The sequence below is a fragment of the Pristiophorus japonicus genome, chromosome 1, assembly GCF_044704955.1.
Source record: "Pristiophorus japonicus isolate sPriJap1 chromosome 1, sPriJap1.hap1, whole genome shotgun sequence".
In the NCBI taxonomy this organism is placed as follows: Eukaryota; Metazoa; Chordata; class Chondrichthyes; family Pristiophoridae; genus Pristiophorus; species Pristiophorus japonicus.
In genome coordinates this window covers 457,345,085-457,366,878 of record NC_091977.1, presented here as the reverse complement: position 1 = coordinate 457,366,878, position 21,794 = coordinate 457,345,085, and the positions used below count along the sequence as shown (strand labels likewise).

Sequence of the window (21,794 nt, the reverse complement as noted above, 5' to 3'; positions counted from 1 at the left end):
TAGACCACAGGAAAGGGTCCGTGGTGGCTACATAGCTGCAAGACTCTTACGTCAGCAGCTCATAAATGAGCGCTTTGCTTGAAAGAACGTTATTGTTATTTACAAAGTTGCAACACTGTTGATTATGCAGGTCATACATCAATAGTGTGCATCACCTTGGTGACAGTTAAAGTTTAAGTTGATTCGTTAAATGTAATTATACGCTTTCATGTTAAGGAATCACCAATGTGTAATGGTGTAGCTATCTGAGACAATGCGCAACAAGGTTAGGTTAAATAAAAAACATTTAAACTGACCATTTGTGTGAAATCATAATTATAACTGTAAAAAACACTCCAACCCACCCCACCCCACAACAAATTTATCACATTTACATCATTCAATTGGTCAACATTTTCAGCAACACAGAACACAAATTCAAACCAGCAAGGTAGCCTCCTCGCCCCTTCCCCTGACCCTCCCACCAAAATAGCACAAACAACATAAAAATATGCCCAAGACAACACCTGTGGCCATGCACCTCACATTCCTTTCCCCCCCCCCCGCTTCTCCTCCTCACCTCCATCCCTTTCCCTACGCCTCCTGATTCCAAGTCGGCTGGCCAAGGAGCTCCCCAGGCACTGCTTCATTGGTGGGGGGGGGGGGGGTGGGGGGCGGTGACGGCAGAACCGCTGCTTGAACGGGCACGGGAGAGGACGGTCCCGAGGTGGGAACGTCCTCCGGGCCAGAAGCAGGATCTTCCTCCTGGCTCTCGTGCCGTTGGCAATGGGAGTAAAGCACCTTGGGGTGCAGTGCTACGCTCCGGGACCACTGGGAGGCCTCTGCCACCAGTGTTCCTGGCTATCAGCTCCAGGGCTTCCGCCATCTGCGGCACGAACTCTGTCATGGTGGCAGACATGCTGGCCAGCTGGAGGGATGCCCCCCATTGTCTGTTGGATCTGCTGATCTATGTCAACACTCCTCCATGTCCCCGCTCAGATCTGCCGCTCGTGGAGCAGACCTGCCACGTCGAACCAACCTCTGCTTGGTCGGCGCCATTCTGGAGACACCTGGGGTGTCCTGTGGCAAGGTGCTTGGGCCTGGTACCTCCACGGTGGATGTGCGAATGGCGGCAGGAGCAGTAGATGTCATCGGTATCGAATGGGCATGCAGGCTCCTCGAAGTCGGCACTGTCATCCGTTGAGAAGGGACCCAGCAGATGCACGGGCGAGAATCAGTGCTCCTCAGCACCAGATGGAGGAGAGTCCGGCGAGTTCGTCCCCACGTCCCCATCTTCTGGGTTCGATGTTCTTGCACGGGATGGGACTGCGCTGCTGGCTGAGCTGCAAAACATAAATTAGGTTATTAGAGGAGAAGGGGGTGTTAGGGTCATAAGGTGAGTCCAGCGCTACACACAGCCAATGCACGACAAAAGCAACACTGCTATCAAGATCATCACAGACACCACATTTCATGACCATCACCAAATTCTCCATTGCAATGATTCTCATGAGGACGTCATTATTTAGAGAGGAATTTTATGATTCGTCTATCATATAATATTGGTTGGATATGAGTGGGTGTGGCATCTATTGACTTTACATCATGCAATGGTGTATACTTTACTCACGTGGCATCACATCAGGCTCTGCTGCTGCTTGCGTGGCCAACCGGGGTGGGTTCCCACTAGTGCCAGCACCCGTTCCTCGATGTCAGTGAGGTCGATGACGATTGGTGATCCCCCACCCGTTCGCCTCTGCTCGGCCCTATTCCTTGAAAGCTTCTTCTGTAAAAGAAAACAACAGCATGAGATCTGTCATGTATGTATGCTTGGGGTTACTAGCCACCAGGGGGCGCCCCTGTCGGAGGTCATTGGGCTGTACGCACTTGTGCACGGGCCAGATATATAAAGCAAGCCACCATGTAATGTGGGCACTTTGGGCCCGAATAAAGTTGAGCCAGGTTTGCACCTGAGTGAGTTTACAGTATTCAGTCTATCGAGTTATTACATACATAACAAAATCATTGTGTGATATCATTGCTAGGTACTGTCACAAAGACTGATACAACACATAATCGACAGATGTAATCATGATTATAATGAAAATGATCATTCTTTACCTAAAGACGTACACCGTGACTGCAGGCTTTGAGTACAACCTTCCCCGGTATAAGTGCAAGGCATCACATCTGATTTTAATCACTCATTACACTTACAATTTTAATTACATAAATATATAAGTACATGTAAATAAATGTAATACTTATTCTGGCGGATCCGATAAGGTTGTTCCATTGCTTGCGGCATTGGTTGCCCTCACGCACCTCGTTGGTCGCCGACGAGACCACTTCGGTTATCTCGGCACATAGCTTCTGGTAGGCCTTGGAGGTGAGCTTCCCACGCCCTCCCTGGGTCAATTGACCCCAGTGTGACTCGACCTCCTGCATGAGGGAGGCATTACCTTGTCCGAGAACCTCCTTGCTCTTTTGCGTCCTCCCAATTGTTCCTCTCCCAGCTCACTGCTTTCGCCAGCGTCCTCAGTCTCCACAGCGTGCTGGGTCGCCTCCATGTTAAATATTATTTTTGTACACAAAAACTCGTTGCAACTACCTTCTTTAGGCTAATAGGCTTTTTGCTGCTGGTGAATCTCCCTCGTGCCTCCCACAACAGCCAAAGAAGCACACACCACACCCACACACGCTTTCAGTCCCTCTCTGCTCCCTCTCTCTCTATCTCCTCTTATGCGCATGTAATAATGACCCCATACCTCCTGAAACATGGGAAACGAGCATTGCCATGCCATTGCTATGGTCGGTGACACTTTATGGCAGAAGGTCAAAAAAATTTAACGCAAACACCTATTTCAGATCGCTCGCAGTAACGCCCATTTTCAAAAATGGAAAGTTAGGGTTTTGAAAATGGCCAATAATCTGCCGATTTCAAAACCCATTTTTACCGCTCACACTGGAAATAACACCCATTTTTGGCTGATCTGCACAAAAGTGGAAAGTCTAGCCCAACAGGTTAGTATGCAGGTACAGCAAGTGATCAGGAAGGCCAATGTAATCTTGGCCTTTATTGCAAAGGGGATGGAGTATAAAAGCAGGGAAGTCTTGCTGCAGTTATACAGTGTATTGGTGAGGCCACACCTGGAATACTGCATACAGTTTTGGTTTCCATATTTACGAAAGGATATACTTGCTTTGGAAGCAGTTCAGAGAAGGTTCACTAGGTTGATTCTGGAGATGAGGGGGTTGACTTATGAGGAAAGGTTGATTAGGTTGGGCCTCTACTCATTGCAATTCAAAAGAATGAGAGGTGATCTTATCGAAATGTATAAGATTACGAGGGGCTTGACAAGGTGGATGCAGAGAGGATGTTTTCACTGATAGGGAAGACTAGAACTAGGGGGCATAATCTTAGAATAAGGGGCCGCCCATTTAAAACTGAGATGAAGAGAAATTTCTACTCTCAGAGGGTTGTAAATCTGTGGAATTTGCTGCCTCAGAGAGCTGTGGAAGCTGGGACATTGACTCAATTTAAGACAGAGATAGACAGTTTCTTAACCGATAAGGGATTAAGGGGTTATAGGGAGCAGGCAGGGAAGTGGACCTGAGTCCATAATCGGATCAGCCATGATCGTATTAAATGGCGGAGCAGGCTCGAGGGCCGTATGGCCGACTCCTGTTCCTATTTCTTACGATCTTATGTTGTCTATTCCTTCATCCATATCATTAATAAATATGGTGAAAATGTGAGACCCCAGTACAGATCCTTGAGGAGCACTACTTGTCACATCCCACCAGATATAGTGCATACCCTTTATCTCTCTGTCTCCTACCTCCCAACCAATTTCCTTTTCAAATCCCTCCAGTCTTGCTTGTACCCTTTTCCCATCACTAAAATGACTCTAATTAATGCAGCACATTCATTTTAAACTTATCTTTTTTGTTGCCTTTTCAGTGTATTGTCTGTTAAAACTAGGCAGTGTATTCAACTCACTCTCTGCCCAGTTGTTCGTCAAAATTGCAATCGAGGTCCTACAAACACCATAAGAACCTAACTTGCATATTTAACAAGTCTAATGGCTGAAACAGGCAGGTACGCTAGCCAACCAGCAGGAGGCCCCTTTGAGGATGGTGACTGCCAAAACGCCAGTGTAAACAGGGTGAGTAAGCCACTTTCGGGCCATTTTCTGCTCACTTATGCCAGGTGGCTCAAGTTAAAATCTAACCCACAGTACTATGTAACTATAACTAGTAAGCAAAAACTGAAACAATTACATCACTCAAAAAAATGTCAAAATCCTTTTGGGTGCAACAAATCAGAAGTCAGTAATGATGGGAAGTGACAAAAATTTATCAATCAAAAATAACCATAAATCAAGTCACTGAAAATATTTTTCCAAAAACTCTGTCCATTGTTTTTCTTTTTCCACAAATTCACTTTTTCTCCCTTAGTATTTTTATTTACAGACTGGGCCAATCCATTAGTCCTACTTATATGGCAGATTAAACGATTATTCACTCTACATGAATGTTAAAATTCTGATATATTCGAGGTATATCTTTGAGTGTTGGAAAAAATGCCAATCAACACTTCTACAATGAAAGCTGCTCACTGATAGACCTGCCATATCAACCAGAGAAACTCGCTTCCAGTTGTAACTCTTATCACAATCATTTCCCCAGCAGACTTCCAGTTATTTCTCCTTATAGATAGGAGAAAAATGAAATGCATTATGTTGTATACACTTTATCTTGGGAATGCATTTTATCAAAAGTACTGCCCTCAAAGGAAGTGTCCCTAAATCCTGCCCATAAATATTGAAGTGAACCACCATTCCTCTTGGAGGAGACATTATAAAATTCCTTTTTGCCAAATTGCCAAATTTTTGAGTCAGTGTCCAAAAGGAGGACATTTGGCCAGCTATTATTATGGGACATTGGTATTTGCCTTATGTTAGATGTTTTGTGCCAATTAAATGATACTGTCTCTTCAAATAATAACCAATGATTTGATTACTTGTGTTGTAGGAGGTAGGCAGCTTTAGAATATACCAGAATACTAGGCATTAGGCACCTGCTAGATATATCTAAACGCATATAAGTTTAAAGTGGCCACACATAAAATGGCTGCCCAGGCATGATGGGAAATCAGGTAGTCAAGCTGTGAACTGTTGAATGTTCAATGACCGAGCAATAACCCTGTGAGGCCCACTATAGGAATGCCTTGGATGCAGGATAAGAATAATGAGGAGAGAACCCATCTCCCGTATTCAAGGCCATAAACCAATTAATTCCCCAGGAAGAAAGAGATAAGAGAACCCATCTCCTGTAAACAAGGTTATAAACCAATTATTTCTCCAAGAAGAAAGAACTAGTGAGAGAACCACTAATCTCCTGTAGTAAAGTTATCAATCAGCCCAAGCTGACAAGAGACGAACACATGGTTCCTGAGACATAAGGGGAATTCTATTGGGTTAAAAGAACCTATTTGTAATCTATAATCGTTGTGATTGGCTTGTGTCCAGCCGTGATGGGCTGTGTAACTGTAGTAAACTGTTTGTAACTGTTGTGAAACATATAAAAGTGAATGTAACCCTTTGTTCTGTGGAGAGAAGCCTGGACTCAGTCTTGTGATTTCCTCCCCGCTAAGCGTAATAAAGGCCGCATCAGCATTGGAACCGACTCTGAGTGTTGAGTGATTCTTCTGAGAAAACACTAACGCTAACAACTTGATTATCATTTGCCTCAAGTAAATCTATCCAGTGAAACATATTTAAATAAAGATACCAACCATAATTTGCTGGAAACTTCTTCCACTTAATTAACTCCACCAGTTTATTGAGAGACAGTTTTGGCCATTGTTGATAAAAGGGACAGGCTTGGATCAGCTCTTCCTTCACTGCGTGGTTATGCAGCATTATATCCTTCAATACAAAAGCAGAGCATTTTTATGACTGCCTGTTAGCTCTCTTGTTCAGATGGTTAAAACAGTGAAAAAAGAAGAATTCAGGATTCCAACAATTGTCAGTAGAGTTAAACAAAGTACTCACTTTTTGTACATGTTTATATTGTCCAATGGAAATTTTGAGGATTTCACAGTCAGCTTCTGTGAACACCGACAGAACTCTGCTACTTAATTTGTGATTTGGAATTGGTACCAAGCTGCCAAAGCTATCTCCAAGAGTCAACTGGAAACAAAAAATAATAACCTTCTGAAGAGTATTCATTCAAACCTGAATAGAGACATTTAAGTCTTCACTGTGTAACTATTTCATGTTTACATGTTCATGTGCAAATAAAATCCATCTTGTTATTCCTGAGGAGACAACGCATAATTTAAAAATCGTGTCCCCGAATACCCTAGGGTTGAAGTTGGCGCAAGTCTTATTTAAGCCTGGGGTTGTCATGGATAAAGTGTCATATCCTGACTGTCAGTTTTCTGCCACTTTTGGACTAGATCTTTCAAATTTCAGCTAGGTGGACGGTTATTCAATTCACATGCCCCTGCCCTGCTCTCCCATTGTCAGGTGTCATGTCAGGGGGAGTTCCTGGGCTTCCACAGAAATTCCTCCCTTCATGCCCTTGAAGGATCTCAATGGAACTCATGAGACCAGGTGTGAGATCCTTTGAGGCCTTTTGAACGACAGGTTTTTGGGAGCTAGGAAAGAGATTAAAAAGCAGGACCTCAAAAGTAGTCATCTCTGGCTAGTGAGTATAGAAATAGGAGGATAGAGCAGATGAATGCGTGGCTGGAGAGCTGGTGCAGGAATGAGGGTTTCAGATTCCAGGGACATTGGGATCGGTTCTGCGGGAGGTGGGACCTGTACAGGCAGGACGGGTTGCACCTCAACAGGGCCACAACTAATGTCTTCGCGGGGTGGGGTTGCTAGTGTTGTTGGGGAGAGTTTCAACTAATTTGGCAGGAAGATGGGCACCAAGATGTAGTATTAGGAATGAGAAACAAAGCTCACAAAGGATTGGGAGGAACAGATAGCATAAGAATAAGAAATAGTAAGGTAGTAGGTGGGGTCAAACTGAGAGAGAATACAGGATAGTCTAAGATGGGTTTACAGTGTATGTATGTGAATGCACGAAGCATAGTAGAAACATAGAAACATAGAAAATAGGTGCAGGAGTAGGCCATTCGGCCATTTGAACCTGCACCACCATTCAATAAGATCATGGCTGATCATTCCCTCACTACCACTTTCCCGCTTTCTCTCCATACCCCTTGAATCCTTTAGCCATAAGGGTCATATCTAACTCCCTCTTGAATATATCCAATGAACTGGCATCAACAACTCTCTGCGGCAGGGAATTCCACAGGTTAACAACTCTCTGAGTGAAGAAGTTTCTCCTCATCTCAGTACTAAATGGCCTGCCCTTAATCCTAAGACTGTGTCCCCTGGTTCTGGACTTCCCCAACATCGGGAACATTCTTCCCACATCTAACCTGTCCAGTCCCAACAGAATCTTATGTTTCTATGAGATCCCCTCTCATCCTTCTAAACTCCAGTGAATACAGGCCCAGTCGATCCAGTCTCTCCTCATATGTCGGTCCTGCCATCCCGGGAATCAGTCTGGTGAACCTTCGCTGCACTCCATCAATAGCAAGAACGTCCTTCCTCAGATTAGGAGACCAAACCTGAACACAATATTCCAGGTGAGGTCTCACCAAGGCCCTGTACAACTGCAGTAAGACCTTCCTGCTCCTATACTCAAATCCCCTAGCTATGAAGGCCAACATACCATTTTCCTTCTTCACCGCCTGCTGTACCTGCATGCCAACTTTCAATGACTGATGTACCATGAAACCCAGGTCTCGTTGCACCTCCCCTTTACCTAATCTGCCACCATTCAGATAATATTCTGCCTTCGTGTTTTTGCCCCCAAAATGGATAACCTCACATTTATCCACATTATACTGCATCTGCCATGCACTTGCCCACTCACCTAACCTGTCCAAGTCACCTTGCAGCCTCTTAGCGTCCTCCTCGCAGCTCTCACCTCCACCCAGTTTAGTGTCATCTGCAAACTTGGAGATATTACACTCACTTCCTTCATCTAAATCATTAATGTATATTGTAAAGAGCTGGGGTCCCAGCACTGAGCCCTGCGGCACTCCACTAGTCACTGCCTGCCATTCTGAAAAGGACCCGGTTATCCCGACTCTCTGCTTTCTGTCTGCCAACCAGTTCTCTATCCACGTCAGTACATTACCCCCAATACCATGTGCTTTGATTTTGCACAACAATCTCTTGTGTGGGACCTTGTCAAAGGCCTTTTGAAAATCCAAATACACCACATCCACTAGTTCTCCCTTGTCCACTCTGCTAGTTACATCCTCAAAGAACTCCAGAAGATTTGTCAAGCATGATTTTCCTTTCACAAATCCATGTTGACTTGGACCGATCTTGTCACTGCTTTCCAAATGCACATCTATTTCATCCTTAATGATTGATTCCAACATTTTCCCCACTACTGATGTCAGGCTAACCAGTCTATAATTACACGTTTTCTCTCTCCTTCCTTTTTAAAAAGTGGTGTTACATTAGCTACCCTCCCGTTCATAGGAACTGATCCAGAGTCGATAGACTGTTGGAAAATGATCACCAATGCATCCACTATTTCTAGGGCCACTTCCTTAAGTACTCTGGGATGCAGACTATCAGGCAACGGGGATTTATCAGCCTTCAATCCCATCAATTTCCCGAACACAATTTCCCGCCTAATAAGGATATCCTTCAGTTGCTCCTTCTCACTGCACCCTCGGTTCCCCTAGTACCTCTGGAAGGTTATTTGTGTCTTCCTTCGTGAAGACAGAGCCAACGTATTTGTTCAATTGTTCTGCCATTTCTTTGTTCCCCATTATAAATTCACCTGTATCCGACTGCAAAGGACCTACGTTTGTCTTCACTAATCTTTTTCTCCTCACCTATCTATAGAAGCTTTTGCAGTCAGTTTTTATGTTCCCGGCAAGCTTCCTCTCGTATTCAATTTTCCCCCTCTTAATTAAACCCTTAGTCCTCCTCTGCTGAATTCTAAATTTCTCCCAGTCCTCAGGTTTGCTGCTTTTCTGGCCAATTTAAATGCCTCTTCCTTGGATTTAACAGTATCCTTAATTTCCCTTGTTAACCACTATTGAGCCACCTTCACTGTTTTATTTTTACTCCAGACAGGGATGTACAATTGTTGAAGTTCATCCATATGATCTTTAAATGTTTTCCTTTGCCTATCCACCGTCAACCCTTTAAGCATCCTTTGCCAGTCTATTCTAGCCAATTCACACCTCATACCATCGAAGTTACCTTTCATTAAGTTCAGGATCCTAGTTTCCGAATTAACTGGGTCACTCTCCATCTTAATCAAGAATTCTACCATATTATGGTCACTCTTCCCCAAGGGGCCTCGCACAACAAGATTGCTGATTAGTCCCTTCTCATTACACATCACCCAATCTTGGATGGCCAGCTCTCTAGTTGGTTCCTCGACATATTGGTCTAGAAAACCATCCCTAATACACTCCAGGAAATCCTCCTCCATCGCATTACTACCAGTTAGCCCAATCAATATGTAGATTAAAGTCGCCCATGATAACTGCTGTACCTTTATTGCACACATCCCTTATTTCTTGTTTGATGCTGTCCCCAACCTCACTACTAGTGTTTGGCGGTCTATACACAACTCCCACTAGCGTTTTCTGCCCTTTGGTATTCCGCAGCTCCACCCATACCGATTCCACATCAGCCAGGCTAATGTCCCTCCTTGCTATTGTATTAATTTCCTCTTTAACCAGCAACGCCAGCCCGCCTCCTTTTCCTCTCTGCCTATCCTTCCTAAATGTTGAATACCCCTGGATGTTGGGTTCCCAGCCTTGGTCACCCTGGAGCCATGTCTCCGTGATGCCAATTACATCATATCCGTTAACTGCTGTCTGCGCAGTTAATTTGTCCACTTTATTCCAAATACTCCTCGCATTGAGGCACAGAGCCTTCAGGCTTGTCTTTTTAACACACTTTGCCCCTTTAGAATTTTGCCGTAATGTGGCCCTTTTTGTTTTTTGCCTTGGGTTTCTCTGCCCTCCACTTTTACTATTCTCTTTTCTATCTTTTGCTTTTGCCTCCATTTTATTTCCCTTTGTCTCCCTGCATAGGTTCCCATTCCCCTGCCATGTTAGTTTAACTCCTCCCCAACAGCACTAGCAAGCACTCCCCCTAGGGCATTGGTTCCGGTCCTGCTCAGGTGCAGACCGTCCGGTTTGTACTGGTCCCACCTCCCCCAGAACTGGTTCCAATGTCCCAGGAATTTGAATCCCTCACTTCTACATCATTCCTCAAGCCACGTATTCATCTGAGCTATCCTGAGATTTCTACTCTGACTAGCACGTGGCACTGGTAGCAATCCTGAGATTACTATTTTTGTGGTCCTACTTTTTAATTTAGCTCCTCGCTCCATAAATTCATCTTGTAGGACCTCATCCCGTTTTTTATATATATCGCTGGTACCTATATGCACCACGACAACTGGCTGTTCACCCTCCCTTTTGCTGGGCTCCGCTATTATTGAGGATCAGGATATTCCTGGAGCCTCCTCCTCCCGTTAGGTGTTTAATGGTTCACCAGCATTCATGACTGGATGTGGCAGGATTACAGAGCTTTGATCTGATCCGTTGACTGTGGGATCGCTTAGCCTTGTCTATGGCATGCTGCTTCCACATTTTAGCATGCTTGGTGCCTTGTGCAGCTTCCCCAGGTTGGCACTCATTTTTAGGTACACCTGGTGCTGCTCCTGGCATGCTCTTCTACATGCCTCATTAAACCAGGGTTGGTCTCCTGGCTTGATGGTAATGATAGAGTGAGGGATGCCGGGCCATGAGGTTACAGATTGTGGTGGAATACAATTCTGCTGCTGCTGATGGCTCACAGCGCCTAATGGATGCCTAGTTTTGAGCTGCAAGATGTGTTCTGAATCTATCCCATTTAGCACAGTGGTAGTGCCACACAATACGATGGAGAGTGTTCTCAGTGTGAAGATGGGACTTCATCTCCACAATGACTGTGTGATGGTCACTGTACTGTACCAATGTTGACATGGACAGACACAGCTGCGACAGGTAGATTGGTGAGGATGAGGTCAAGTAGGTTTTTCCTTCATGTTGGTTCTCTCACCACCTGCCACAGGCCCAGTCTGGCACCTATGTCTTTCAGGACCCAGCCAGCTTGGTCAGTAGTGGTGCTACCGAGCCAGTCTTGGTGATGGATATTTAAGTCCCGCACCCAGAGCACATTGTGTGCCCTTGCTACTCTCAGTGCTTCTTCCAAGTGGTGTTCAACATGGAGGAGTACTGATTCATCAGCTGACGTAGGGCGGTAGGTGGTAATCTTCTGTAGCCTGCCCCACCAAAGTGCTCATCTGTGTCCTCTGCAGCAGAACTCGTGTGCAACCTCGCCCTCCGGTGAGCTGGCACCTGCACTATCCTTTCCCCTGCCCTAGCTCTGCCCGAGCCCGGTGTTTCAGTGTAGATCCCACCTCTATGTTATCCTCTAAATTATGCGTAGTATCAGTATTTGAGCTGATGGCTGAGAGTGTGAAATCGAGTGACGGTTTGTCTTCATGTTCACTATCTTCCTGCTCTTCCACCACTGCTTAGCCAGGTTGCAGTTCTTGGGTATCTGAAAGGAGAAAAGCTCAAGGGTAAGGTTGTAGTGAGGGGATTGGGGGCAGAAGCAGGAAGTGCATGCTTACACCATCTGAAGCTTGTAAATGAAAAGAGGTTATGTGATCAGGGGGCAGTGTGATGTGAAAAGGTGGATTAGGTATGACGATATCATCTTCTATGGTTTCAGCTCTGCCGCTGATCATGGCCTCCAACAATGGGCTTCCCAATAATGGAGAGCACCGTCTCCTGCAAGGGGGTTAAAACATGCAGGTGCATCTGTTCCCTGCTGGTTCGCTCCTGCTGCCTCTGGTTGTGTGCCACCTTGTTCTGCAAGAGAGAGGGAAGTCTGTCAATGAGTGTAGTGCAATCTGTTTGGGTGATGTGGCTGTCATGATTGAATAGCTTTCAATGTGTACAAGCTGTGAGCTGTGGGTGTGAGGCTTGTCGAAGTGCTGTGTGTGAGGTGAAGCTATGAATGTTAGGTATGAGTCCTGTTTGATAGAAATTGTTGATAGGTGAGTGATGGGGGTGTGGTGCATTGAGCACAGCTGAGGCGAGTGGTGCAGTTGGTAGGATGTAGCATTGGAAGATAACCCCAGTCGTGTGAGGTCATTGAACTTCTTGCGACACTTCATCCAGGCCTTCGGGACTTGACTCCTGGCATAACCGCCACGGGTATCTGCTCCCACTGCCTTCTGAGCATGTGTCTGGAGTGCCACCTGCCCCCTGTGGATATAGCACATCTCTCCTCCTTTCCACCTCCTCCACCAAGGCCTCCAGTGCCGCGTGGGAATACTTTGCAGCACACGCTTTGCCTTGTGCCATTATTGAGTGTTTCCCAGGTCAGAATCAGTTGTACATGACTTCAGCACTTGCTCCAGCCACAATGCACCTCCCCTTTAAGAGGTATAGGCTACCTTTAAGTAGTGCAGACTACTTTTAACTCTCACGCGGTTCCATGTTGATGTGTGCAGCCAATCAACAGCGCTGTTAGCGCTGGCTGGATACTGCAATCATGTTAATCAGCAGACAGCACGAGGTTAGTATTGATGTTGTTGTTGCTGCCTGCATCACATTGAACAGGGACAGGTTACTTGCGCATCGTGATCTCTGCGCCTTTGGGGGCTATCAAATTCATCTCCCTGAATCTTTAAATGAATCAGAAATCAAATTGATGTCTGGCAATGTCATGTACTTAATCTGAAACAGTACTTTGATTAAAGCCCAATTAAATACTTTGTAATCTTGTGTTTAAATTAGAGTTTCTTTTGGTTTTGAAGTTCTAAGACATGGATTAAACCATGCTGACAAAGAACATCTGATCATATTCTGTGAGATTTAAAATGATTTAAGCAGTGCCCTCATTAGCCTGTAAAAGTTGCTGTTGCTTTTTTCTCAATAAATACAAAGTGGTGTGATAATTTTAAGTTATTCCTAAGTAAAAGATTTAAAAAACTGTTTTATAGCCACTATTCTCAACCAATGTTCCCTTTAAGCTGTGCAGCGTTCTGCATCTCTCACGGAGCCAGCTCACCAGCTTTTAAATAGGAAAAACTTCTAGGGCCAGCTTTTGGGGCGGATCGAGAGTAAGATGGAACTTCTGCATACTCCATGGATATAACTCTAACTCTGGCCTACTTTCCAGGGTTGGGATATTTAACATATCTCAGGTGGGCACCCTCACCATCAGCAGTGCAGCTGTGGCACTGGCCTCAGGGGGGGTAGGAGAGGAAATTTGCTCTGGCACCTTGTTTCAGCACAAGTGGGCTCCAGGACTGGCAGCGGCGACGATGTCATTACGTGTGTGCGTCACCATGGCTTTCCCCTTCACTTAAAGGGGATAGCCTTTGGCACTTTAAAACTTTGGTCCACTGGGCCACCAGGGAGGATTTCGGCCAGGCCAGCGGGGCAAATTGTCTGCCCAACCTAGCAGTCGACTGACAAAAAAGAAACATGGTGGCCGTGGAGTGCGTCCTCCCCTTGAACGTCCGCCGCGCTTCCGTGGCTCACAGAGTGAAAGCAAGGTGCACCAACAGAAAAAGCCGTCGGGGGCACCGCGCAGCAGATGGAAGATTTTTGGAGCTAAATTTCGCGGGAGGTGCGATGCAGGTGTGGGAGATCGGCAGTGCGCCCTTTGATAATGCATTTAGAATGGTCGGCAGCAACGGGGCGCAAGTGGAGACCGCCGGAAAAATCCGAGGTGTATTTCACTGGCGGCGGCCATTGGACCGGAAGTCCACGGCCATTCGACTCTGCCACGTGGCCGCCGCTTTCTGTCGGTAAGAGGTCTTTTTGGGGAGCTAAATTTCGGCCCCAATTCTGCACTACAAGTGATTCCTTGGCAGAAACCGATTTTAATTCTCACATCGAACCCAAACCAACTCCCTTAGCAACACTGGATGCTCAAGATAGACAGGCATCTGTGGTGCCCTGTGATGCTAAGATGCAATAGAAGGAACTACATTGTTCAAAATGTAGGGAAAGTTTTGCTAACTTTCCTGGGAAGCGAATAGCAAACCCTTTACTATAATTGCTATTAGGTACTGGACTATCTTATGCTGCAGTAACATTTTCCTTGAATTTCTAAAGTGAATAGAGTTACACAATGGACCTTCCTTAAAGTTGAAAAAATGAAAAAGTACTTTTATTAAACAATGACTTTCTTTGAGCTATTTCCTCAAAGTGAAAATAAAGATTCCAAAAAACAAATCGATTCTCATAACTGTTTTTTTAATATACATAGTGGGTATTAAATTGATTAACCCCGAAAAAGGATGCGGGGATTGCAATGCACGATTAATCTGTGGCCGTTGATTGAAATGCAAACAGGACGCCAACTTTGTGCTGCCTGCACATTTCCATGATTTCTGCATACAGACAGCCCTCCCCGCGTTGTTCATTTGCTGCATGCATCAGAAGGAGGCCCAGTGTCGTTAGTGCTTAGCACTACTTAAAGCTAGCCTGCATCGCTTAAAGGGGAAACATAGAAACATAGAAAATAGGTGCAGGAGTAGACCATTCGGCCCTTCGAGCCTGCACCACCATTTAATAAGATCCTAGCTGATCATTCCCTCAGTACCCCTTTCCTGCTTTCTCTCCATACACCTTGATCCCTTAGCCGTAAGGGCCATATCTAACGCCCTCTTGAATATATCCAATGAACTGGCATCAATAACTCTCTACGGCAGGGAATTTCACAGGTTAACAACTCCCTCAGTGAAGAAGTTTCTCCTCATCTCAGTCCTAAATGGCCTACCCCTTATCCTAAGACTGTGTCCCCTGGTTCTGGACTTTCCCAACATCGGGAACATTCTACTCGCATCTAACCTGCCCCATCCGTCAGAATCTTGTATGTTTCTATGAAATCCCCTCTCATCCTTCTAAACTCCAATGTATAAAGGCCCAGTTGATCCAGTCTCTCCTCATATGTCAGTCCTGCCATCCCGGGAATCAGTCTGGTGAACCTTCGCTGCACTCCCTCAATAGCAAGAACATCCTTCCTCAGATTAGGAGACCAAACCTGAACACAATATTCCAGGTGAGGCTTCACCAAGGCCCCATACAACTGCAGTAAGACCTCCCTGCCCCTATACTCAAATCCCCTAGCTATGAAGGCCAACATACCATTTGCCTTCTTCACCGCCTGTTGTACCTGTATACCAACTTTCAATGACTGATGTACCATGACACCCAGGTCTCGTTACACCTCCCCTTTTCCTAATCTGCCGTCATTCAGATAATATTCTGTCTTCGCGTTTTTGCCCCCAAAGTGGATAACCTCACATTTATCCACATTATACTGCATCTGCCATGCATTTGCCCACTTACCTAGCCTGTCCAAGTCACCCTGCAGCCTCCTAGCGTCCCCCTCACAAATCACACCGCCACCCAGTAGTGTCATCTGCAAACTTGAAGATATTATACTCAATTCCTTCATCTAAATCATTGACATTGGAAAGAGCTGGGGTCCCAGCACTGAACACTGCGGCACTCCAGTAGCCACTGCCTGCCATTTTGAAAAGGACCCGTTTATCCCGACTCTCTGCTTCCTGTCTGCCAACCAGTTCTCTATCCACGTCAGTATATTACCCCCAATACCATGTGCTTTGATTTTGCACACCAATCTCTTGTGTGGGACTTTGTCAAAAGCCTTTTGAAAGTCCAAATACACCACATCCACTGGTTCATCCTTGTCCACTCTACTAGTTACATCCTCAACAAATTCCAGAAGATTTGTCAAGCATGATTTCCCCTTCATAAATCCATGCTGGCTTGGACCAATCCTGTCACTGCTTTCCAAATAAGCTGCTATTTCATCCTTAATAATTGATTCCAACATTTTCCCCACTACTGATGTCAGGCTAACCGGTCTATAATTACCCGCCTTCTCTCTCCCTCCCTTTTTAAAAAGTGGTGTTACATTAGCTACCCTCCAGTCCATAGGAACTGATCCGGAGTCGATAGACTGTTGGAAAATTATCACCAATGCATCCACTATTGCTAGGGCCACTTCCTTAAGTACTCTGGGATGCAGACTATCAGGCCCAGGGATTTATCAGCTTTCAATTCCTTCAATTTTCCTAACACAATTTCACGCCTAATAAGGATATCCTTCAGTTCCTCCTTCTCACTAGACATTCGGTCCCCTAGTACTTCCAGAAGGTTATTTGTGTCTTCCTTCGTGAAGACAGAACCAAAGTATTTGTTCAATTGGTCTGCCATTTCTTTGTTCCCCATTATAAGGTGCATTGTGGGTGCTGGTGGTGCTGAGATAATTCTGAATATTGTGCTGTGGAAGAATCAACAATGGTTGACCATGGGAGAGAGAATGCACCAAGGTTTTTGGACGCTGCACTAAAGGTCTTGGTGGAAGAGGTGGAGAGTTCATTGGATATATTCAAGGAGGAGTTAGATATGGCCCTTACGGCTAAAGGGGTCAAGCAGTATGGAGAGAAAGCAGGAAAGGGGTACTGAGATAAATGATCAGCCATGATCTTATTGAATGGTGGTGTGCAGGCTCGAAGGGCCGAATGGCCTACTCCTGCACCTATTTTCTATGTTTCTATGTCCTGTACCCTCAGAAAGCGCTCCACACACATGATCAGAAGGCAGTGGCAAGAGATAGCGGAGGAGGTCAGTGCCTGGAGTGTAGACCCAAGGGCCTGCATGCATTGTCGGAAGAATTTTAATGATCTCAGATGTGTTGTAAAGGTTAGTGAGTGCATCTTCAAGTGCCATAACCCAGCAACTGCACCACTAGCCTCACCCACTGCTCAATTCACTACACCCCCATCACTCACCTACGCACAATCACTATCAATCAAGACATCCTAACATTCATATGCTTTACCTTATGCTCATGCACTGTTGCAAGCCTCGCATCAACATCTCAAAGCTTGCACACACTATTCAATCATGACAGCCACATCACCCAAACATAGTGCATGACACTCACTGGCACACTCCGTCTCTCTTGCAAGAGAAGGCGCACAACCGGAGGCAGCAGGAATTAACAGGAGGGGAAGAGGTGCACCTGCATGTTTCAACCTCCATGGAGGAGACAGGGCTGGCCATTACAGAGACCGTGTCCACTGGTGAAGATGAGGGTATCTACATACCTAATCCTGCTTTTCTCATCCCACTTCTCCCTAATCCCACAATCTCTTCTGACTTACAAAATGGAGATGCTGTAAGCATACACTTCTTACTTTCTCCTTTCCCCGCACCACAGCCCAACCCTTATCCTTTTTCATTTCAGAGTCCCAAGAACTGCAAACTGCCCAGGCAGCAGGGAATGTGCCAGAAGAAAGTGAAGACGAAGACACACCGGAGCCAAAATTCACCGTCCTCGAAGGGACGGCTACTGTGGGGCTTCGGCGGCAGATTGAAAAAAATCGATTGGTCGCCACAGTCGTTTGATTTTCCATCCCTGAGCATACTCAGCTCGGGGGGGGGCAGGAGGGAGTTTGAGCAGTGCTCATTTCCGCCGGAAACAGCGGGGTGAAGCCGCTGTAAAGATAACTTTCCAGCAGCGAGCTCTGCAGCATGCAGGCTGCTTAAATGCGGCCAGGACAGAGATTTTCAGCTGCAAAAAGGTAAGACTTTTCCCGGCAGTGCCCCCGCGAGGTATTTGATGCGGTGCTCGAATGCAACACCGTTGGAGTGTTGCCGTGATCGGGGCTCTTTGGTATGGAAATAGTTTTATTAATTTTAGTGTTTTCATTTCAGATACCAGCATCCATTGTATTTATCTTTTCATACAGTTTTATTATTAGTGTTTTTATGTCAGATTACATCATCCACTATATTTATCTTTTGATATAGTTTTATTAATCGTTTTGGCTCCATTCAACCTGTTGAGTGCTGCTCAGAGGTTTGCATGTACTTTTGAAGAACTTTCAGGTCTGACTCTTTAGTGGAGACCTGTGAGCTGCAGAGACATGCTTGGCAGGGTTCACCCTGATGATGGGAGGAGTGTTGGAAGGGACACCTGGTACACCTGCTCAGAAGCAGGGCGGCATGCAGAAGATGTCGCTGTCAGCACCATGCAGACAGGCAGCGAGCAAGGGAGGCAGCAGCAATGATTCGTTCATTCTGCGCCAGATCAGTGTGCCCGCCGTCTTGGCCAGCCTGAATCAGGATTGCGGTTGGCTGCTTGGGGACAAGGGATAGCCCCTGTCAACTTGGCTGCTCACTCCTCTGAGGAACCCCAGGACAGCGCCAGAGCATGCACACAATGACGCTCATTGTGCCACCAGGTGCATCATCAAGCAGTGCATTGGCATCCTTAAGCAGAGATTCCGGTGTCTGGACAGATCTGGTGGCACCTTGCAGTACTCTCTTCAATGGGTCTCCGTAATCATTGTAATCTGCTGCATGCTGCACAACCTGGCCATCATGAGGGGACAGCCGCTGGAGGTCGAGCCAGCAGTACCACCTGAGAAGGAGGAGGCACAGAAGGAGGAGGATTTCCGTTGACCCAGAGCTAGGAGGCATTGACCCATCGCCACCCTAAAAGGGTCGGGTGCAGACTGGACAGCAACCGCCTGGGAGGGTGCGTCCTCACATATATGGAGGTGCCCGACACCTCCCCTGCAATTTCCCTCCATGCATTATATACTGCCTGTCTGCCAGGTCTCCCCACGTCAGGAAACAGTATTCTTCTTCTGTCCTCCACACCGTCCATCAGTGCCTCCAGCTCCATATCAGTGAACCTGTTGGCTCTCCTTGTACCTCTTACACCAGCCATCCTTCCAAACTCCTTCCCCCCTCAGGGCCTTGCTGCAAACGATGGCCTTTAAAAAGGCCAGGGAGCATCTGGCCCATTAGAAACCTTTACCTGTATGCTGAATTTCTCAGTGGTGACAACGCTCAAATTAAGACAGCCACACCACTGAAAAATACACTTTGAAAGGGTTCATTAGCGCTGGAACCAATTTGTTCACTTTTGGAGCCAAATATGGGGTGGCCCAGCCATGAAAAAAATCTCAGCGTTAATGGCCACAAAAAGTTGCGGGGAGCACCAGATTTCTAGCGGTACTGAATTTCGGGTCCACCATCACTCAATTTCATACTCACAGCCACAAACTCAGATATGGACACTACATGTAATTTAGAGGATAGCATAGAGGTGGGATCTGCATATGGTGAAACAACAGACACAAATGCTCTGGTGCCAGTGCTGGGGAAAGGGATAGCGCAGTGCCAGCTCGCCGGAGGGCAAGGTCGCACACTAGTTCTGCTGCGGAGGACACAGATGAGTATACAGAAGAAAGCTGAAGGGTGTACACCAATGTTCCCCAATCGTGTGGTCCCGCAAAGGCCACTCACCAGCTACCGTCACTGGAAGAGATATCGCACATGCGCGGCCGTGCAGCAAATTTAAAGGGCTGCGCAGGAAACAAAAATTAGAGAGAACATTGGTGTACACACCTAAATACTTGATGCAATGAAAACAGTGAGATGTAGCTCATCTCCAGCAGCAGTCTGGAAGGAGCCAGATGAATAAAAGCTCAGAGCCACAATTTCCTAGACAGCCACAGGCAATGCAGTCCTTGCAGTAATTTACCAAAATTCTCTGGATTCTGGGGAGATCACCAGGAGATTGGAAAAATGTAAATGTAATGCCCCTATTTAAAAAAGAAGGCAGACAAAAAGCAGTAAACTATAGACCAGTTAGCCTAACATCTGTGGTTGGCAAAATGTTGGAGTCTATTATTAAAGAAGCAGTAGCAGGACATTTGGAAAAGCATAATTCGGTCAGGTAGAATCAGCATGGATTTATGAAGGGGAAGTCATGTTTGACAAATTTGCTGGAATTCTTTAAGGATGTAATGAACAGGGTGGATAAGGAGGAACCAGTGGATGTGGTGTATTTGGACTTCCAGAAGGCATTTGACAAGGTGCCACATAAAAGGTTATGGCACAAGATAGAAGTTCACAGGGTTGGGGGTAATATATTATCATAGATAGAGGATTGGCTCACTAACAGAAAACAGAGAGTCGGGATAAATGGTTCATTCTCTGGTTGGCAACCAGTAACTAGTGGGGTGCCGCAGGGATCAGTGTTGGGACCCCAACTATTTACAATCTATATTAACAACTTGGAAGAAGGGACAGAGTGTAACGTAGCCAAGTTTGTTGACGATAGAAAGATGGGAGGAAAAGCAATGTGTGAGGACACAAAAAAATCTACAAAAGGACAGAAGTGAGTGGGCAAAAATTTGGCAGATGGAGTATAATGTTGGAAAGTGTGAGGTCATGCACTTTGGCAGGAAATAATCAAAGAGAAAGTTATTATTTAAATGGAGAAAGATTGCAAAGTGCTGCAATACAACGGGACCTGGGGGTACTTGTGCATGAAACACAAAAGGTTAGTATGCAGGTACAGCAAGTGATCAGGAAGGCCAATGGAATCGTGGCCTTTATTGCAAAGGGGATTGAGTATAAAAGCAGGGAAGTCTTGCTACAGTTATACAGGGTATTGATGAGGCCACACCTGGAATACTGCGTGCAGTTTTGGTTTCCATATTTATGAAAGGATATACTTGCTTTGGAAGTAGTTCAGAGAAGGTTCATTAGGTTGATTCTGGAGATGAGGGGGTTGACTTATGAGGAAAGGTTGAGTAGGTTGGGCCTCTACTCATTACAATTCAGAAGAATGAGAGGTGATCTTATCGAAACATATAAGATTATGAGGGGGCTTGACAAAATGGATGCAGAGAGGATGTTGCCGCTGATAGGGGAGACTAGAACTAGAGGGCATAATCTTAGAATAAGGGGCCGCCCATTTAAAACTGAAATGAGGAGAAATTTCTTCTCTCAGGGGGGGTTGTAAATCTGTGGAATTCGCTGCCTCGGAAAGCTGGGACATTGAATAAATTTAAGACAGAAATAGACAGTTTCTTAAACGATAAGGGGATAAGGGGTTAAGGAGAGCGGGCAGGGAAGTGGATCTGAGTCCATGATCGGATAAGCCATGATCGTATTGAATGGCGCAGCAGGCTCAAGGGGCCGTATGGCCTACTCCTGCTCCTATTTCTTCTGATCTTATGTTCCTTGCGCTGCTCTGAGGTTGAAATTGTGGCTTCAGCATTTCGCAGATTTCAGCAACGACCTCTTTAGTGAAGCACAGATGTCTCAAGCATTGACCATCGCTGAAGTTCAGGTATGAGAATTGCTCTCTTCTGCTGTCCAGGCCATTATTTATCCCTCAACCAACTTCTCTAAAACAAATTATTTATCTCACTGCTGTTAATGGGACATTGCTGTGTGCAAATTCGCAGCTGCAATTCCCTACAAAAGTGACTACACTCCAAAAGTACTTCATTGTCTGTAAAGGCCTTTGGAATCTCCAGAGGTCATGAATGGTACATTCTTTCTTCTCTTTTTACTTTCACTTTGACCAATAAAGCAATTCCCTGGATGGCTTCTGGGAGATCAAGACACAGGGCTCAATTTTCCCCCGTGATTTGTGGCGTTTTTATGGCGCTCGCCGCTTTTTTTGGCCTAATTTGAGTTGGAGCAGCGAGAGTCCGGGGTCGGAGGCCTATAAAAGGCCCAGCGGGAGAGTGAGGCGGCGGCAGTTGGAGCAGCGCGAGTCCGGGGTCGGAGGCCTATAAAAGGCCCAGCGGGAGAGTGAGGCGGC

At 45.9% G+C, this 21,794-nt stretch overlaps 1 protein-coding gene across 3 annotated transcripts in view; it reads right to left on the bottom strand.

The window, feature by feature from the left end:
- Positions 1 to 21,794, bottom strand: part of cnbd1 (cyclic nucleotide binding domain containing 1) — a 272,191-nt gene that overhangs the window by 128,110 nt on the left and 122,287 nt on the right. For all 3 annotated transcript variants that reach the window (XM_070893726.1, XM_070893742.1, XM_070893736.1), the window contains exons 7-8: positions 6,039 to 6,176; positions 5,780 to 5,912 (exon numbers count right to left, since the gene is read on the bottom strand). In XM_070893726.1, the coding sequence (XP_070749827.1) occupies positions 5,780 to 5,912; positions 6,039 to 6,176 (271 nt within the window). The remainder of the gene's footprint in view (positions 1 to 5,779; positions 5,913 to 6,038; positions 6,177 to 21,794) is intronic.